The 14,079-nt window shown below is 35.8% G+C and overlaps 1 protein-coding gene across 3 annotated transcripts in view; it reads right to left on the reverse strand.

Moving 5' to 3' along the window:
• EPHA3 (EPH receptor A3) overlaps nt 1-14,079 on the reverse strand; it is a 365,584-nt gene that overhangs the window by 83,238 nt on the left and 268,267 nt on the right. For all 3 annotated transcript variants that reach the window (XM_057545924.1, XM_057545923.1, XM_057545922.1), the window contains one exon: nt 808-932. In XM_057545924.1, the coding sequence (XP_057401907.1) occupies nt 808-932 (125 nt within the window). The remainder of the gene's footprint in view (nt 1-807; nt 933-14,079) is intronic.

Genomic DNA, 14,079 nt, shown 5'->3' on the forward strand with positions numbered 1-14,079 from the left:
AAATATAAATTATATCAACTCACAATTTGTTTTTATTTCATTTTAAAATACTTTGTAAACTGCAGCAGATACACGAATATGTCATGTTCATATTAGTAGCTATAAAACCACCCAGCTCTAATGATAAGATTTGAATACATCTTGCTTTCAAACCCAGCCATAAATTATAACCAGGGAGAAATAAGTGGTACTTAGAGTGATGAAATACCATGGCTTAAATTCTACTTATAAATAATCGTGTACCTATTTTTTATAATTGCATTACTGAACCACAATTTTATGATGTGAGGCAAACTTATCTACCCACTCCCATCTTCTACATTTCCTTGTACAAAGTCAAGAAAGCTTTCCATCATCAGTTCAATAACACAATCATTTTGTTATTAATTCAATGTTCCTATCTGTATTGAAGGAAATTCATGTGAGTGTGAAGGTCAGGAAATGATGCTTAAGGCAATGAACTCAGGAATAGTTCATCAATAGATTAAGGAATCGCTATATAATAGTTGGTAGAATAGGTGTCTCAGTGTGGAAGGACACAAATGTCATCTCTAATACCATAACTAGATTACTTAACATTTGATAGTGACATATTTTGCTATGGCTTATTGCTATAGAATGGAAGATATTTGACACAATGATTTCTAAACCCTTCTCTACCTATAAATCAAAGGTATCACACGACCAGAATTCTAAACAGAGCTCTTTCACTTGCTAGCAGTGTCATTGGTTTCTCTGAAAGAGCACACTCATGATAAGGTAACCTCTTTCCCTACACAACTCAACCCTTTAACATTATCTCCCCACCTTTTCATAGTATTTGACCTCATAGTCCAATATGATCCCATTAGGATGTTCAGGTTCTTGCCAGGATAAAGAAATGCTGTTTCTGGATGTCCGATCTTTCTTAATCGTCATGACAGGTGATGGAGCTGTAAAGAGAGGATGGGAGGGGATGATGGGATGAGGAAAATTAATCGGATTGGAAAGGGCAGTAAAGAAGAGCAGAGAGGCAAGGGAACAAGCAAACGGAGTCTATTGTTGTTCTAATCTTTGGCAAGAAAGCACTATTTCCATTTCAAAGGCTCTTGAGTATTAATCTGGCCTCATATCAAGCCTCAGAAGCTGGATTATAGCCCTGGTACATACAGGCCTATGGAAAATGAGCTGAGATTTTCAGCTGCTGGTGGATTAGTGGCAAGTGAGCATATGCTTTCAATATGCTACTATAAAGTAAGCAATGAAATATATGTGATATATTAAAAAAAGAACAAAACATCAGGACTACCTATTTGTTATAACGTTGCAAAGTTATGAATACCAGATTCTGCAGCTCACTGATAACATTTTCATATGCAACTCTGTAAGAGGACCAGAATCCATTACACACAAGGAGTCCCATGGTATCCATAGGTAATAATAATATTCAGTGTATTGTAAAATAGGTAGGATTTAGGACATGGTATAGTAGATCTTGACTTCTGACAAAAATCTCTCATGAATAAAAATATATATCAGGAAAAAACCATCTCTGCTTTTACATTTTCATTTCTTAAAAAAATATATATTTAGTAAGAAGTACTGAGGAAATGAGTGCTCTTTGTGTCACAACTCTATAGATACATTTTGAGGTATCTTATTGGATGATGACTCTATATTTGCTATGTTTTTCTATGCATTATCAAAAGTATAGAATATGAATAAAAAACAACCTGTTTGGATCAGATATCATAGGGTCACCATTTTTTCTAATGGAAGATTAAATATGTTTTAAGAGATATACTTCAAATCCTGCCATTAAAAAGAAAAATGCATACTGTCCATCAAAGTACCTTTGGTTTCTTTTTTTTTTTTTTTTAATAAATTTATTTATTTATTTTTGGCTGTATTGGGTCTTTGTTGCTGCGCGTAGGCTTTCCCTAGTTGTGGTGAGGGGGGGGGCTACTCTTCGTTGTGGTGCGTGGGCTTCTCATTGCAGTGGCTTCTCTTGTTGCAGAGCACAGGATCTAGGCGCGCGGGCTTCAGTAGTTGTGGCATGCGGGCTCCGTAGCTGTGGCTCGCGGGCTCTAGAGTACACGCTCTGTAGCTATGGTGCACGGGCTTAGTCGCTCCACGGCATGTGGGATCTTCCTGGACCAGGGATTGAACCCGTGTCCCCTGCATTGGCAGGCGGATTCTTAACCACTGTGCCACCAGGGAAGTCCTACCCTTGGTTTCAAATCTCAATCTTGCTACAATGGCCAACCAAAATATCTCACTGTGGGGTTCGGTGGCATTCTGCCGTAATGGAATGCAGCAAAATAAATTACAAACATGAAACAAACAAAAATCTAGAATTCTCAGGCACATCAACTGCTGAATTGTTTTCATTGCTAAAGGACATATTTTTTTATAGATTTTTCTCAAATCAAGGACTATTAGAACCCAGTATATCTGTATTCCCTACAACAGCTAGCAATAAATGTTCCCTATATGTTGATTTGATGTTTCTATGATTATTACTTGATGACTTTTGCATCCAACCTCTCACCTAAATTGTTCCTGTCTATAAATGCGTTTCATTTTTATTCTTCACTTAAAAATAGAGCTTTCATTAAACTTGCCTTGTGACACTTTTTTAGAAAGTATAAACCTAAACGAAAGATCTATTGCAGTACATCATCCACCTATTTCTATTATTTGTAAGATCTTCTTAGGAACTTTTGTAATTAAAGCCTCATTATTTTAATGGCCAGGGGATGATTACTTAATCGTTTTCCAAAGAAAAATGTAGGTGTTGATTTTCTGATAGAAAAGTAAAATCATTTTCTTATTCACATCTTGCTCCCATTAACAATTAACATTCTTTCATGTAACTTGATGTCATTTACCTTTTATGTTCACTTTCTGTCTATTCAATATTATTGTTTTATTTCTCAAACTGGTTTCACAACACCCCCAGCTCTCACCCCGAGGCAGTTTGCTGCTCTGAAATTGATTCTAAGCAAAGGATAAGTTATTTTGGTTATATTTAGTTGAAATTTTATAAACATATTTGAAGTTTATAAACACGTCACTGAGTTAGAAATAAATAACAGGTACATTAAATTTTTAAGAATTAATTTCTTTTTACTTACTCTAATACTTAGAAAAATCAATTTATTATTTAATCGTTAATAGAATAATTTCAGCCCCAATGTCCTTGGAACGAAATTTTGCTTTTTGTACAAAAATAATAGAGAAATTCTACCAACTTTCCTCCTGAAGTAAATCTATTAATAGAATAACTTCTAATGTGTGCTTACAGAGCATTTCAAAGAAGCTGAATGTTGGAACACTTCCCTAGTAAACCCATGGAGACCCTCCCTACTTCATTTCATATCACCATGAACTTGGTTTCTTTTTCTTAACAGTTAAAATACATTTTCAAGAAGGTTTGAAATTTACCGGGTATAGCATCTCTCCTTAGAAAAGCGGAGAGAGAAAATAATTCATTTCCAAGAACAGTTGTGAAGATCGTATTAACTTTTTAATGAAAGCTTTCCAGGCTCTTTTGGGGAGCTGCTTAAATTTTATTGCTTCTGCACTGAGCAAGACTTTATAACTGTTGAAATTCTTCAAAGGTCTTTGAGCAAGCTGCAGTGCCCTGTTGGACTGTAATAAATAGCCTTTTGTAATTCCACACTTACTTAAGTAGAGGCAATTGCTCGACGCTTGTGCCACCTCTAAGTTAAATGAGCCTTTTCGGATTGCTGCTTTTAGGCCCCTGTTAAGTCATTTGTTCTGCTCTTTTAATACACACCCTTTGTACTGGCTGCATTTCAGCAGTTTCAACCCAGTGCACCAGCTGAAATTCTGTTACATTTAGGTAATGATCATCAATATTTCAATATTAATAAATAATTACCAGAAATTGTTTTTCTCTCCCCTAATAAATAATTTTAAGACATAATTCAACACATGTAGCAAGAGAGAAATTCCATGGGCATTCCACGGTATCCACGCTTTCTAAAATGTTTTCTAGAACACTTCTTAATTCATGTCTTGAAGTATAATTTATCTATACTTGCTCATGTGTTGTAATACAATTTGTAACATTGATGAGAAACAGTGATTATTTGTTTTTTGGTTGGTTTTTAGGTATCAAAGAGTGATGTGTTCAAAGTAATTTTCAAAATTCATAGAAATTCTTATTTTTCTGTATAAAAGAACGTGATACAATGTATATCAATGATGCAATGTATATCATACATTTGATTTATTTTATTCTCATTTCTCTGTTTATTTAAATTTGTAATTTGAAGGAGTGGTGGGTAATAGTTGTACAGAATGAAAAAAAAATTCTAAAATTAGAGAAATGCTTGGAAGGAGAGTGAAAAGTTACTGAGGCAGAGGAAGCATAGGTTTTCCCTGGCAAAATGCTGGTGTATAAGCTAAAATAGCGAATACTGATGAACACTTCAACAGCCCAGGATTAAGAGATTTAGTCTGGTGACTTTTATATACCTCAAATGATATATTATTACAATGATTCTCTTATTAACAGGAAGAAGTTGATGACTAAGTAGGTTGCTATGAAACAGGTCCAGGAATTTACACAGTTTAGTGAATGAATAATTTTTTAGGGGAAAAAAAAATGAAGAAACTGGTAAGAAGAAAAATTAAAACAGTAGGAAGATAATAATTTTTAGTAAGTTAATAACTCTAAAGTAATGTCTGGGTGTGTAACATACATTTTTGTTGTGTTGGTATTTGAGAGGGAGCAAATATTTGATCCTTAGCTTTTGCTATTCTGAGTATAATTGGATATACGTGCTCTTTGCAAAATAAAGAAAGGAGATATGATATACTTGGTAAAGTGAAATTTTATTTTTAACTAAAATATTTCTTAAAAGAATACAAATACAAGAGAAAAACAGTGAAGGTTGGGAGGGAACAAGAAGCCCATAAATCATACAGTTAATCACCCTCCATGAAGTTTTTCTGAACTTTCTCCACACCACTGAAAAATTCGGAACACTCTGAATACTGAAAAATGTCTTGCGGTGTCACAGTGAACTTGCTCATGGCTCTCTCAATTCATTCTTTAAATTTTTTCTTAGGTCACGACATAGGACTTGACAGATATTTCACCCCATGTTATCTAGTAATATGTGTTTTGTGAAAGCTGGTATCAAAATGCTTTTCAATTTCTGTTCTAAGGAGACATACCTTTCTGGGAACCAAGGGTTGAGTTATTCCCTGAGTATTTTCTTCCCTATTTCCAGGCCACTGTAATGGCAGTTTCTTGAATCAGAGACATGCATGTCTAGTCCAGAAGATAGACAGAGAAGTATAACCCTTAATAATTCATAATTGAACCCCAGTTATTTATTTACAGAGGAAGAGTAAGATTTCCTCTCAATGTCAGCCTAGCCTGAGCCATTGGTTGCATCTAATGTAATAATAGAAAAGCAAATTACAATGGGCAAGCAAAGATGTTAGTCTAAGAAAGGTTTCTATGTAAACAGATCTGGTTAGAGATGGGGCTTGTGTAGTTCACAATTTGTATTTGAATCACACAATACTTGTGCATCCAAATCTACTGTCAGACGTGGAAAGGATTTATTATTTTAACTATGGTGTTTTTAAGCGGCATTTACCATTATTCTGTAACTAAAATATGACCCATCCTTAGAATCAGGAAGTCAAAACTTCAAAATTCAACTCTAAGGATCTGGTTTGGTTCGTTTGTTTTTATTGGGACTTTCCTCTTTCTGGGTTTGGGAATTTCTAATGAACCTCTGAGGTATCTCTGTGGTTTAGAGATTGGACAAGTTAAAGTAATAAGAAAAAAGGCTCAGTATTTCTTTTTCTAAGGGAGCCAAAGCTTTTAAAAATTATCTCCATGGGAAAATATCATCCAGTAAATGGTTGAAAGATTTTTCCTTTGAATCAGGCATGCCTTTAAAAGCATGCCTCTCTTATTTTTTTGTACCATTCATTACAATGCCCACTTAAGAACATTTCCCTCTTAGTTTTTTTTCAGAAGTGGACATTTCTATAAAGTCCAGAAACACTCTTGAGTTTGAATGAGCATAATCATTCATAGCTTAATGTTCTCCATCTTACCACCCCTTTCTTGATTTCCCAAACTTGTTCTCCGGAATTTCTTGTTTTGGTCCCAGGACTCACCATTTTTAAAGCCTACCAGTTTGAATTTCAGAGTTATACTTCTTTATATAGTCTCCCTCACCAATAACACTGCATGCCAATCAGCTTCAGCACCTGAAAGTCGATGAATTTTCTTTCTACCCAGTTATAGTTTTTCCAACCCTGCTTCAGTTCAAACCATTGCCATGTTTCACGTGCATTGGATTCTGTGCCTCTCATCTCAATCTTTCCAGAATTTCCTTCAATTTTCCACACATTTTTGATTATTTATCATTTTATAAAGCAAAGGAAACATTAACCGTCTTCTCCTTCAAAACCTCATAATTTCAAATCAGTTTTCCTAAACTTGTTAACTAAAAAATAAGTTTCAAAGAAAAGGTCTAGCAATCTATATTTTGAAGAATTTGATGTCAGAAACCTCTTAAGATCACACATTTGGGAAATTCTGGACTACAATAGGATATGTAATTTGAAATTCATTACATTATTATTTAAGATTCCTCATTAGACTGTAACATACATACCAGATTTATCATTTATTGCTCGCCTTTCAAACTAAAATTCTAAAGACAATTCCTTAGGCCACTGCCTACAATTGTACTTGCAATATACTCCCTGTCTGGAACACTCAATCTCTTCCCTTTTCCGCTGGAAAAATCTCTTCTACTCATTATCCTTAGAAAGGCATTGCTAATATACAGCTTTTTTTGAGTCCCTTAGGCAATAGTTAATCAGCTCCTTCCTCTGTTCTGATATATAGTATAGTTGTTCATTCTCTTATTATTTAGCCCATCTCATTGTGTTGCAATTATACCATTTGCTTACTAGTGTGTCTTCCCATTAGATTGTAAGTTCCTCAGAGTCTTTAGTGCCTAGCATCACACCAGCTGTACATAAATCTAGTTATTCAGTTTGGTTAGCTTTCCAAAAAAATGTACAATATATTTTGTGACTAGTTCCTTTGAAAGATAATCCTATTTAGCTCCTGATTTATTATTAAAATAATAAAATTCAAACAAAAATGAAAATTATAAGATGTTAAACAGAGATACCTTTTTCTATAAAATTATATCATTTATTTTGTATAGTAAAGAGAAAAATAATTTTCTAAACTGAATCAATAGTGCTGGGAGAAAAACATTCTAAAACATATACATTGAAAGTAAATTTTGAGCAAGATCTCCCCAGAGGAGAAAATTCTGGTCAAAATTTTAGGCTTCTTAGTTCTAAATTTCTAAAACCTTTAAAATTTTCATTATTAAAATTTGAATACCCCAGAGTAGTTTTAAAGAGTGGAGAATGCAGTTAAAATGTATAATCTCATTCCCATCTCAGCATGGAGCAATAAAAGAGAAAGAAAACAGTAGTAATAGAAGGGTTCATTTCATAGATGTTTATTGCATGAATTCATCAAAACAGATGCTGTTTTTCATTTTTCAATTGATCTTTAACATTAAGTTCTCCTTCTTTTAAAATCATTCAATATTCTCTTACAATCGGATCAATCTTCAATACGTTGTTTTAAAAAAATCTAGTTCTTCCTCTCCTTTACTCTCACACTACTACCATACTTACGACACTTCTGGTCAGCAAATGTGTAGGTTTCCCCACACTAATCAATTCTGATTTAGTCTCCTACAATTTAACTCAATTTTGACACTATCTACTTGCAAACAGTGTCATATTCCACACGTTAAAGGCTGAATCTCACAACACTGCCCCTCACCTCAGATGCTAATCACGATTAGAAGCTTCCCAGGTTACCCACAATTTCTGTGTGACCTGGCTACAAATTGGAGGTTCCCATGACCCTCTGCTCTGGTTCAATTAATTTGCTAGAGTGGCCACAGAACTCAGGGAAACACGTTTACCAGTTTATTAAAGAATATGATAAAGGATACAGAAGAACAGCCAGATGAAGACACATAGGGCAAGGTCTGCGAGGCTAGGTTCAGGAGCTTCTGTCTCTGTGGAGCTGGGGTGTGTTCACTGACCTGGAAGATCTCCTAACCCCATACCATTGGATTTTTATGGAAGCTTCATCACGTAGGCATGATAGGTCATTAACTCCATTTTCAGCCCTTCCCCCTTAACAAGGGAATGGGGTGGGCTGAAAATTCCAGGCTTCTAATAAAGGCTTGGTCTTTCTGGTGAGCAGTCCTCCTCCAGAAGCCATTCAGGAGCCCACCCAGAGTCACCTCATTAGAACAAAAGACACTCCTATCACCCAAGAAATTACAAGAGCTTCAGGTGTGTGGTGTTAGGAACTGGGGTAGAAGACAAAAGGACAACAGATGTTCCTAGTATTCTTATCGCTTAGGAAATTGTGAGTTTTAGTAGCTCTGTGCCAGGACCAGGAGGCAGAGACCAGTATATATGTTTTCTATAATCTCCATATGTAATATGGCTTTGAAAATCTATGTGGGGTAATCATAGGTTTCTAGATATAATTCTTCACTGTGAAAGAGGTTAATATTGACACATAGCTATTTTTAAGGGTTTTATTATCCACTAAGAGTTAAGTCTAAAATAAAAAAACTTGTAGGTAGGAAATAACAGAAAGTAGAGCAAATAAAGATTTCTTTTAAAACTAGGTGTCTTTGAAAAATACAGCATACCAGCAAACCTGTCATAAAATATTGAGATTCTTGGAGACATTATATATATTTATAGCATCAGTACATTTTAGAAAAAAAATAATGTTCCTTGGATTTGCTGAGATATTCTACAATATTCTTCTCTTTAAGTTCTTCGAAGAGCCATGAGTACTCTCAACATGCCTGTAGTCTCCGAGTCCAGTGAGCCCTAATTAAGGACTTCATGCATGTACAAGGCAATGAAAATGGCAGGTGGTTATTCATCTAAATGTGTGTGTGTGTGTGTGTGTGTGTGTGTGTGTGTTTAGCCTAATGTTCTCTATTTACACAGATAATATGATGCTGCTGGAGGGTCTAGCTGTCTTTTAACACGAGACAACTAAAATTAAATTACATCTAGGGCATTCTTTTCCTTCATCGATTACACATGAAGCATAAAGTACTTTCAAAATTCCTAGACAGATAGACATTTAGCTCTGCATGCATTATTTTAAAATATGCAATATTCTTTACATTATTTCTGAAAATCCACACTTCTAAGGCCTGAGCCTAAATTTAGAAAAATGCATTCCAGAGATAATATACATGGAAAGGATAGAATCTTCCCTCCCAGAGACCCAAAAGTTGTCTGAGAAATTCCTCACTTCATAAGATCTCTAAATATCTTAAAATTTCCAGGAGATACAACTTGGCTTTGGGAATAGCAATATGTCTTCATCCTGAATTTTTCAAAGTTCTTCTTGGATAAGCTTCCTAGTTATTCTATTTAGAAAATCTGCTTGGATAGGATTTTAATATCCCAAGTTCCTAACCAATGTAGGATTGTAAGCTTGTTGTCTTAATTCAGCAGCTTCCACAAAATAACGACAATAGAGTAGAAACTTCAAAATCGAAGTTAATAATCAAAGTTTAAATACTAAATATGAAATCTTGGGCAAAATCAAATGATATACAACATTTAGTACAGACAAAATTATTTTAGTATAGATGTCTCCAAAGACTGAGAGGAGCCGCTGTTGAATATAGATAATAGAGATGTGGTGGGGGAAAGGGTGATGGTACAAGATCAAGACCAGATGAATGAAGAGAAAGCTTCAGACAAGAACTAGGTTAACCACAGTGTGAGGTTTTGTTTGTTTGTTTCAAAGGATTGTTGAGGTAGTATGTCTGTTCTGACTCAAGAGTCCTTCCGGAGTAGAGTGGCCACGTTCCAGCACAGGACAGAAGGGACTAAATCTGGACTCTGGTGGTATTCTCTGTGGAGCTTCTGACAAGCAGCCTGCTGCCTTCTAATTATGTGCAGCAGTGGACTTTACAACTTTATACAACTTACAACTTTATACAACTTTAACGCACCTTTGGAGCAAAAGAGGACTGCCGTTGACAGCTTCCGCTTTACAGATAATGGCAAGAAAACTAGTCTGAAAAGCTACCCTCTTGGGTCTTGGGTTGTTTGGTTCATGTGTTCAAGCAGAACAGAAAGGAGGAAAAATTTACAATATATTATGTACGTTATATTTAGAAAATAGACAAAATATATACTGGTCTTAAGTAAATTAAACTTTTATTCACAAATTATAACTATAAAAGGAAAGGGGACACTGATAGAAATATTCTGTATTTTCACAGGGGTAGATGTGTTTATTAAAAGTCATTTAGGGCTTCCCTAGTGGCGCAGTGGTTGAGAATCTGCCTGCTAATGCAGGGGACACGGGTTCGAGCCCTGGTCTGGGACGATCCCACATGCCGCGGAGCAACTAGGCCCGTGAGCCACAACTACTGAGCCTGCGCGTCTGGAGCCTGCGCTCCGCAACAAGGGAGGCCGCGATAGCGAGAGGCCCGCGCACCGCGATGAAGATTGGACCCCGGACCCCGCTTGCCACAACTAGAGAAAGCCCTCGCACAGAAACGAAGACCCAACACAGCCAAAAATAAATAAATAAATTTTTTTAAAAAAGTCATTTAATTTTCCTTACAGTTAAGACAATTCACTATATATAAATGTTACCTCAATTTAAAAAGAAGTAAAATATATGATTTGCATAATTAAATCTTAATATTGATATGTCACACTATTAACTATATTTTCTTATTTTCTGTATTCCTGATGCTCTGGCATCTGGAGCCTTGCTGACCAGGTATAGGCTGCCTCTCCCAGGGTTAGCCAGTTCCTAGAAATGGCAAAGACTGGCCCAAGAGTGTGCCTCTCATACTGCAAACTAATCAACACATTACCTTCTCCATCTGGCTCTTATGCTCTACCAGGAAATATTCCTCTGCCCCAATCATCCTAAAACCAGGTACCAGACAACTAGAGAAAGTCCTTATACCTCACAGTCAACTGCTGAAATTATTCAAACTAGCCAATCCTAAGTATACTTACCTTATCTCCCCTTGCCTTTCCTTGCCTTTCTTACAAAACCACAGTAAAGGCTCTTGCCCATGCTTTTTCCTTGCTCCCTCTACCTCCTGACTGACCCTGGTGCTTCTCTGTGTGGTCCTCCAAGGTATGACATGCCCCTTCCTCTTGGGGACTGTACATAACAGACTACCTTTTCAATAGCAATTATTTCCTTAATCTTCTGGCCTTACCATACCTGAATAATAATAAAAATTACATTTTAAAATAATCACTGTAGTGGAATAGCATCTAGATGTTTTTTCAAACAAATAAAAGACCTCTTCTTGACAGACAGCTAATGAGGTATCTAAGGAAATACCTGGTATGCACACAGTCTTGCAGTAATTATTTTTTTCTTACTTTATTCAAACCCAGAAACTGCTATGATGCACTGTCTTTGATGTTTAACCAACACTCAGGTTTAAAATCTACCTGTAGAAGCTTTGATAAAACACATTTTTAACCTATTATGCTATTTAAGGGAGAGGTACTTCTGCAATTATAGGCTTTCTACCTGTTGGACACCAGTATCTCTGCTCATTAAACCCATGATTTTAGTCAAACTTCATTGTTAGTTAGATACTAGACACTAAATCCTAAGCTGACATCCTTATCTGGACCTGCTCCTAGTTGGTATCGTTGAGGCCCAAGGTAAATAATTTTGTTCATTCTTTGCTGGATCCTTTCATTTTTATAAGTAAGAAAAGAAAAGAAGACAGAGAAAATGATATCACAGTATGTCAGTCCAGAATTCTTTAAGGCATCACATATAAACACTCTTGTAGTAGGATTAGTTGGGGTTTGTGTCACAGATAATAAATAGCTAACTTTAACTGAGGTACTGAAATTTGAAACACATACACACACACACACACACACAGATTTATGCATGCATGCCTTTGAATAAAATCAAGTCCAGTCCTACAATAACTTCACTCTCACTTATATATGTTCTTGGTTGAGTGAGAAATTGATTTAGTCCTGAAGGAATGACAATTGTCCTAATAAGTATCACATCCATGAGTGAGCAACCATTACTTTACTCTTCACTGTTGTATGAATCATGAATTTTTATAATGCATTATCCCCCCACAAATGTACACCATAGAAGTATATGTTGCATCTAAATAGTATTGATCCTGTGTGTGGAAGCAGAAAAAAATGTTGAGAAATTCTCCTTAGCATATGGCTTGTATAGGCCTGGCCTATATGGTTTATGTATGCCTAGCAATTCTACCTTGAGTGCAACAGAGACTAACTGAAGCAGGGAGGGAGGTCCTTTTTAGAAATCATGTAGGTTGATCCCTTCCTTTAGGGAAGTAAAAGCCCAAACCTCCCATAACAGGAAATCTGCAAAGTCTGGTCAAACATTTGGAAATCAGATTTTCGAATTAACTCAGAGCTATCCAATTTACTTACATACAGAAATTCTCATTGGCTTGAAAAAAATGGGAAAAGGGAGTATTCCAGAAAAGAACATTTTGATGGGTCATTATATAGAATGTAAAATGTTTTGATGACAATAAAATCACCTTTCTGAGTAGCCCTACTTCCATGTTGCTTTTATGCTAGGAACTTATTTATAATATAGATACACTCTTAACATAATAGTCTTTATTTGTTCATTCAAAAGAAGTCACCTGAAAAAAATTTAAGTAATAGGAAAAGGCTAAACACACTTAACTAGGGGCTTCCCTGGTGGCACAGTGGTTAAGAATCTGCCTGCCAATGCAAGGGACACGGGTTCGAGCCCTGACCCAGGAAGATCCCACATGCTGCAGAGCAACTAAGCCTGTGCACCACAACTACTGAGCCTGCGCTCTAGAGCCCGCGAGCCACAACTACTGAGTCCGCGTGCCACAACTACTGAAGCCTGCATGCCTAGAGCCTGTGCTCCGCAACAAGAGAAGCCACGACAATGAGAAGCCCGTGCACCGCAACGAAGAGTAGCCCCTGCTCACCGCAACTAGAGAAAGCCCGCGCAGCAACGAAGACCCAACACAACCAAAAATAAATAAATAAAGTTATAAATAAATAAATAAATACACAACTATTACATGAATCCTAATATTCACTTCTACATCATCCCAAACCCCTGATCAATTAAAATTTAACTAATTAGTTACTAAAAAGAGGCTGTGTTTATTAATTTTTGTATTCTAGCTGTCTGTAAGATGCAGGTGGGGAATATGCCAATTTGAGTGTTTTGCATATTTATATAAACAAAATGCACATCAACAGAGACTTACAGGATCTCCAAAAGCAATTATGCCTGCAAAATTTCTCTTTTGGCTGTAAAATTTGCATTGCCCATGCTTGCACTTACTAAGACACTTCCCAAGCAAATTCCCTCATTCTTTGTCCCCTATCACTTGATTAAGAAATACAAACATTTAGTTGCCCTAAATAATATTTCATTCCCCACAAACAGAGATTTTTAAAACTGTAAGCAGAAAACAAAGGGGAAATTGCAGAGGCAGACTACCTGCTGTTTAATTTCCATGATGCCTGTGGCCTGACCTCTTTAGTTCCAGGCACAGGATTAATTTATCTAAAGAATTTCTGTCAAATACCTTTTTAGCTAGCCATGAATTTTGGAGTAATGCTAATTCTCAAGTCCATCCAAATAAGGAAAATGCATCAATACATAGTTTTACAATTATGCAAACTTCACAAAATTGACCTTAGAATTTTGAGAGCTGGAACAGATTAATTTTTACATGCCCCATAAAAATTTTAGCACATTAGAAAAAATAGCCTTAAGTTGTTCCATTTTTGGATTGCTTAAAAAAAGCAAAAAAGAAATTATGCAGATACAAATATAGTAATACTTGTTTCTTTTAAGAGTTTGGCTTTCATTTCAATGTTTATATTTAGGTTCCTGCGTTTCTAATTCCCAATAGCTGACAAAAATTGTCTTTAGTCTACATAGAACAGTTCTCAGACAAT

The sequence above is a fragment of the Balaenoptera acutorostrata genome, chromosome 4 (genome assembly GCF_949987535.1).
Source record: "Balaenoptera acutorostrata chromosome 4, mBalAcu1.1, whole genome shotgun sequence".
NCBI classification, from domain to species: domain Eukaryota; kingdom Metazoa; phylum Chordata; class Mammalia; order Artiodactyla; family Balaenopteridae; genus Balaenoptera; species Balaenoptera acutorostrata.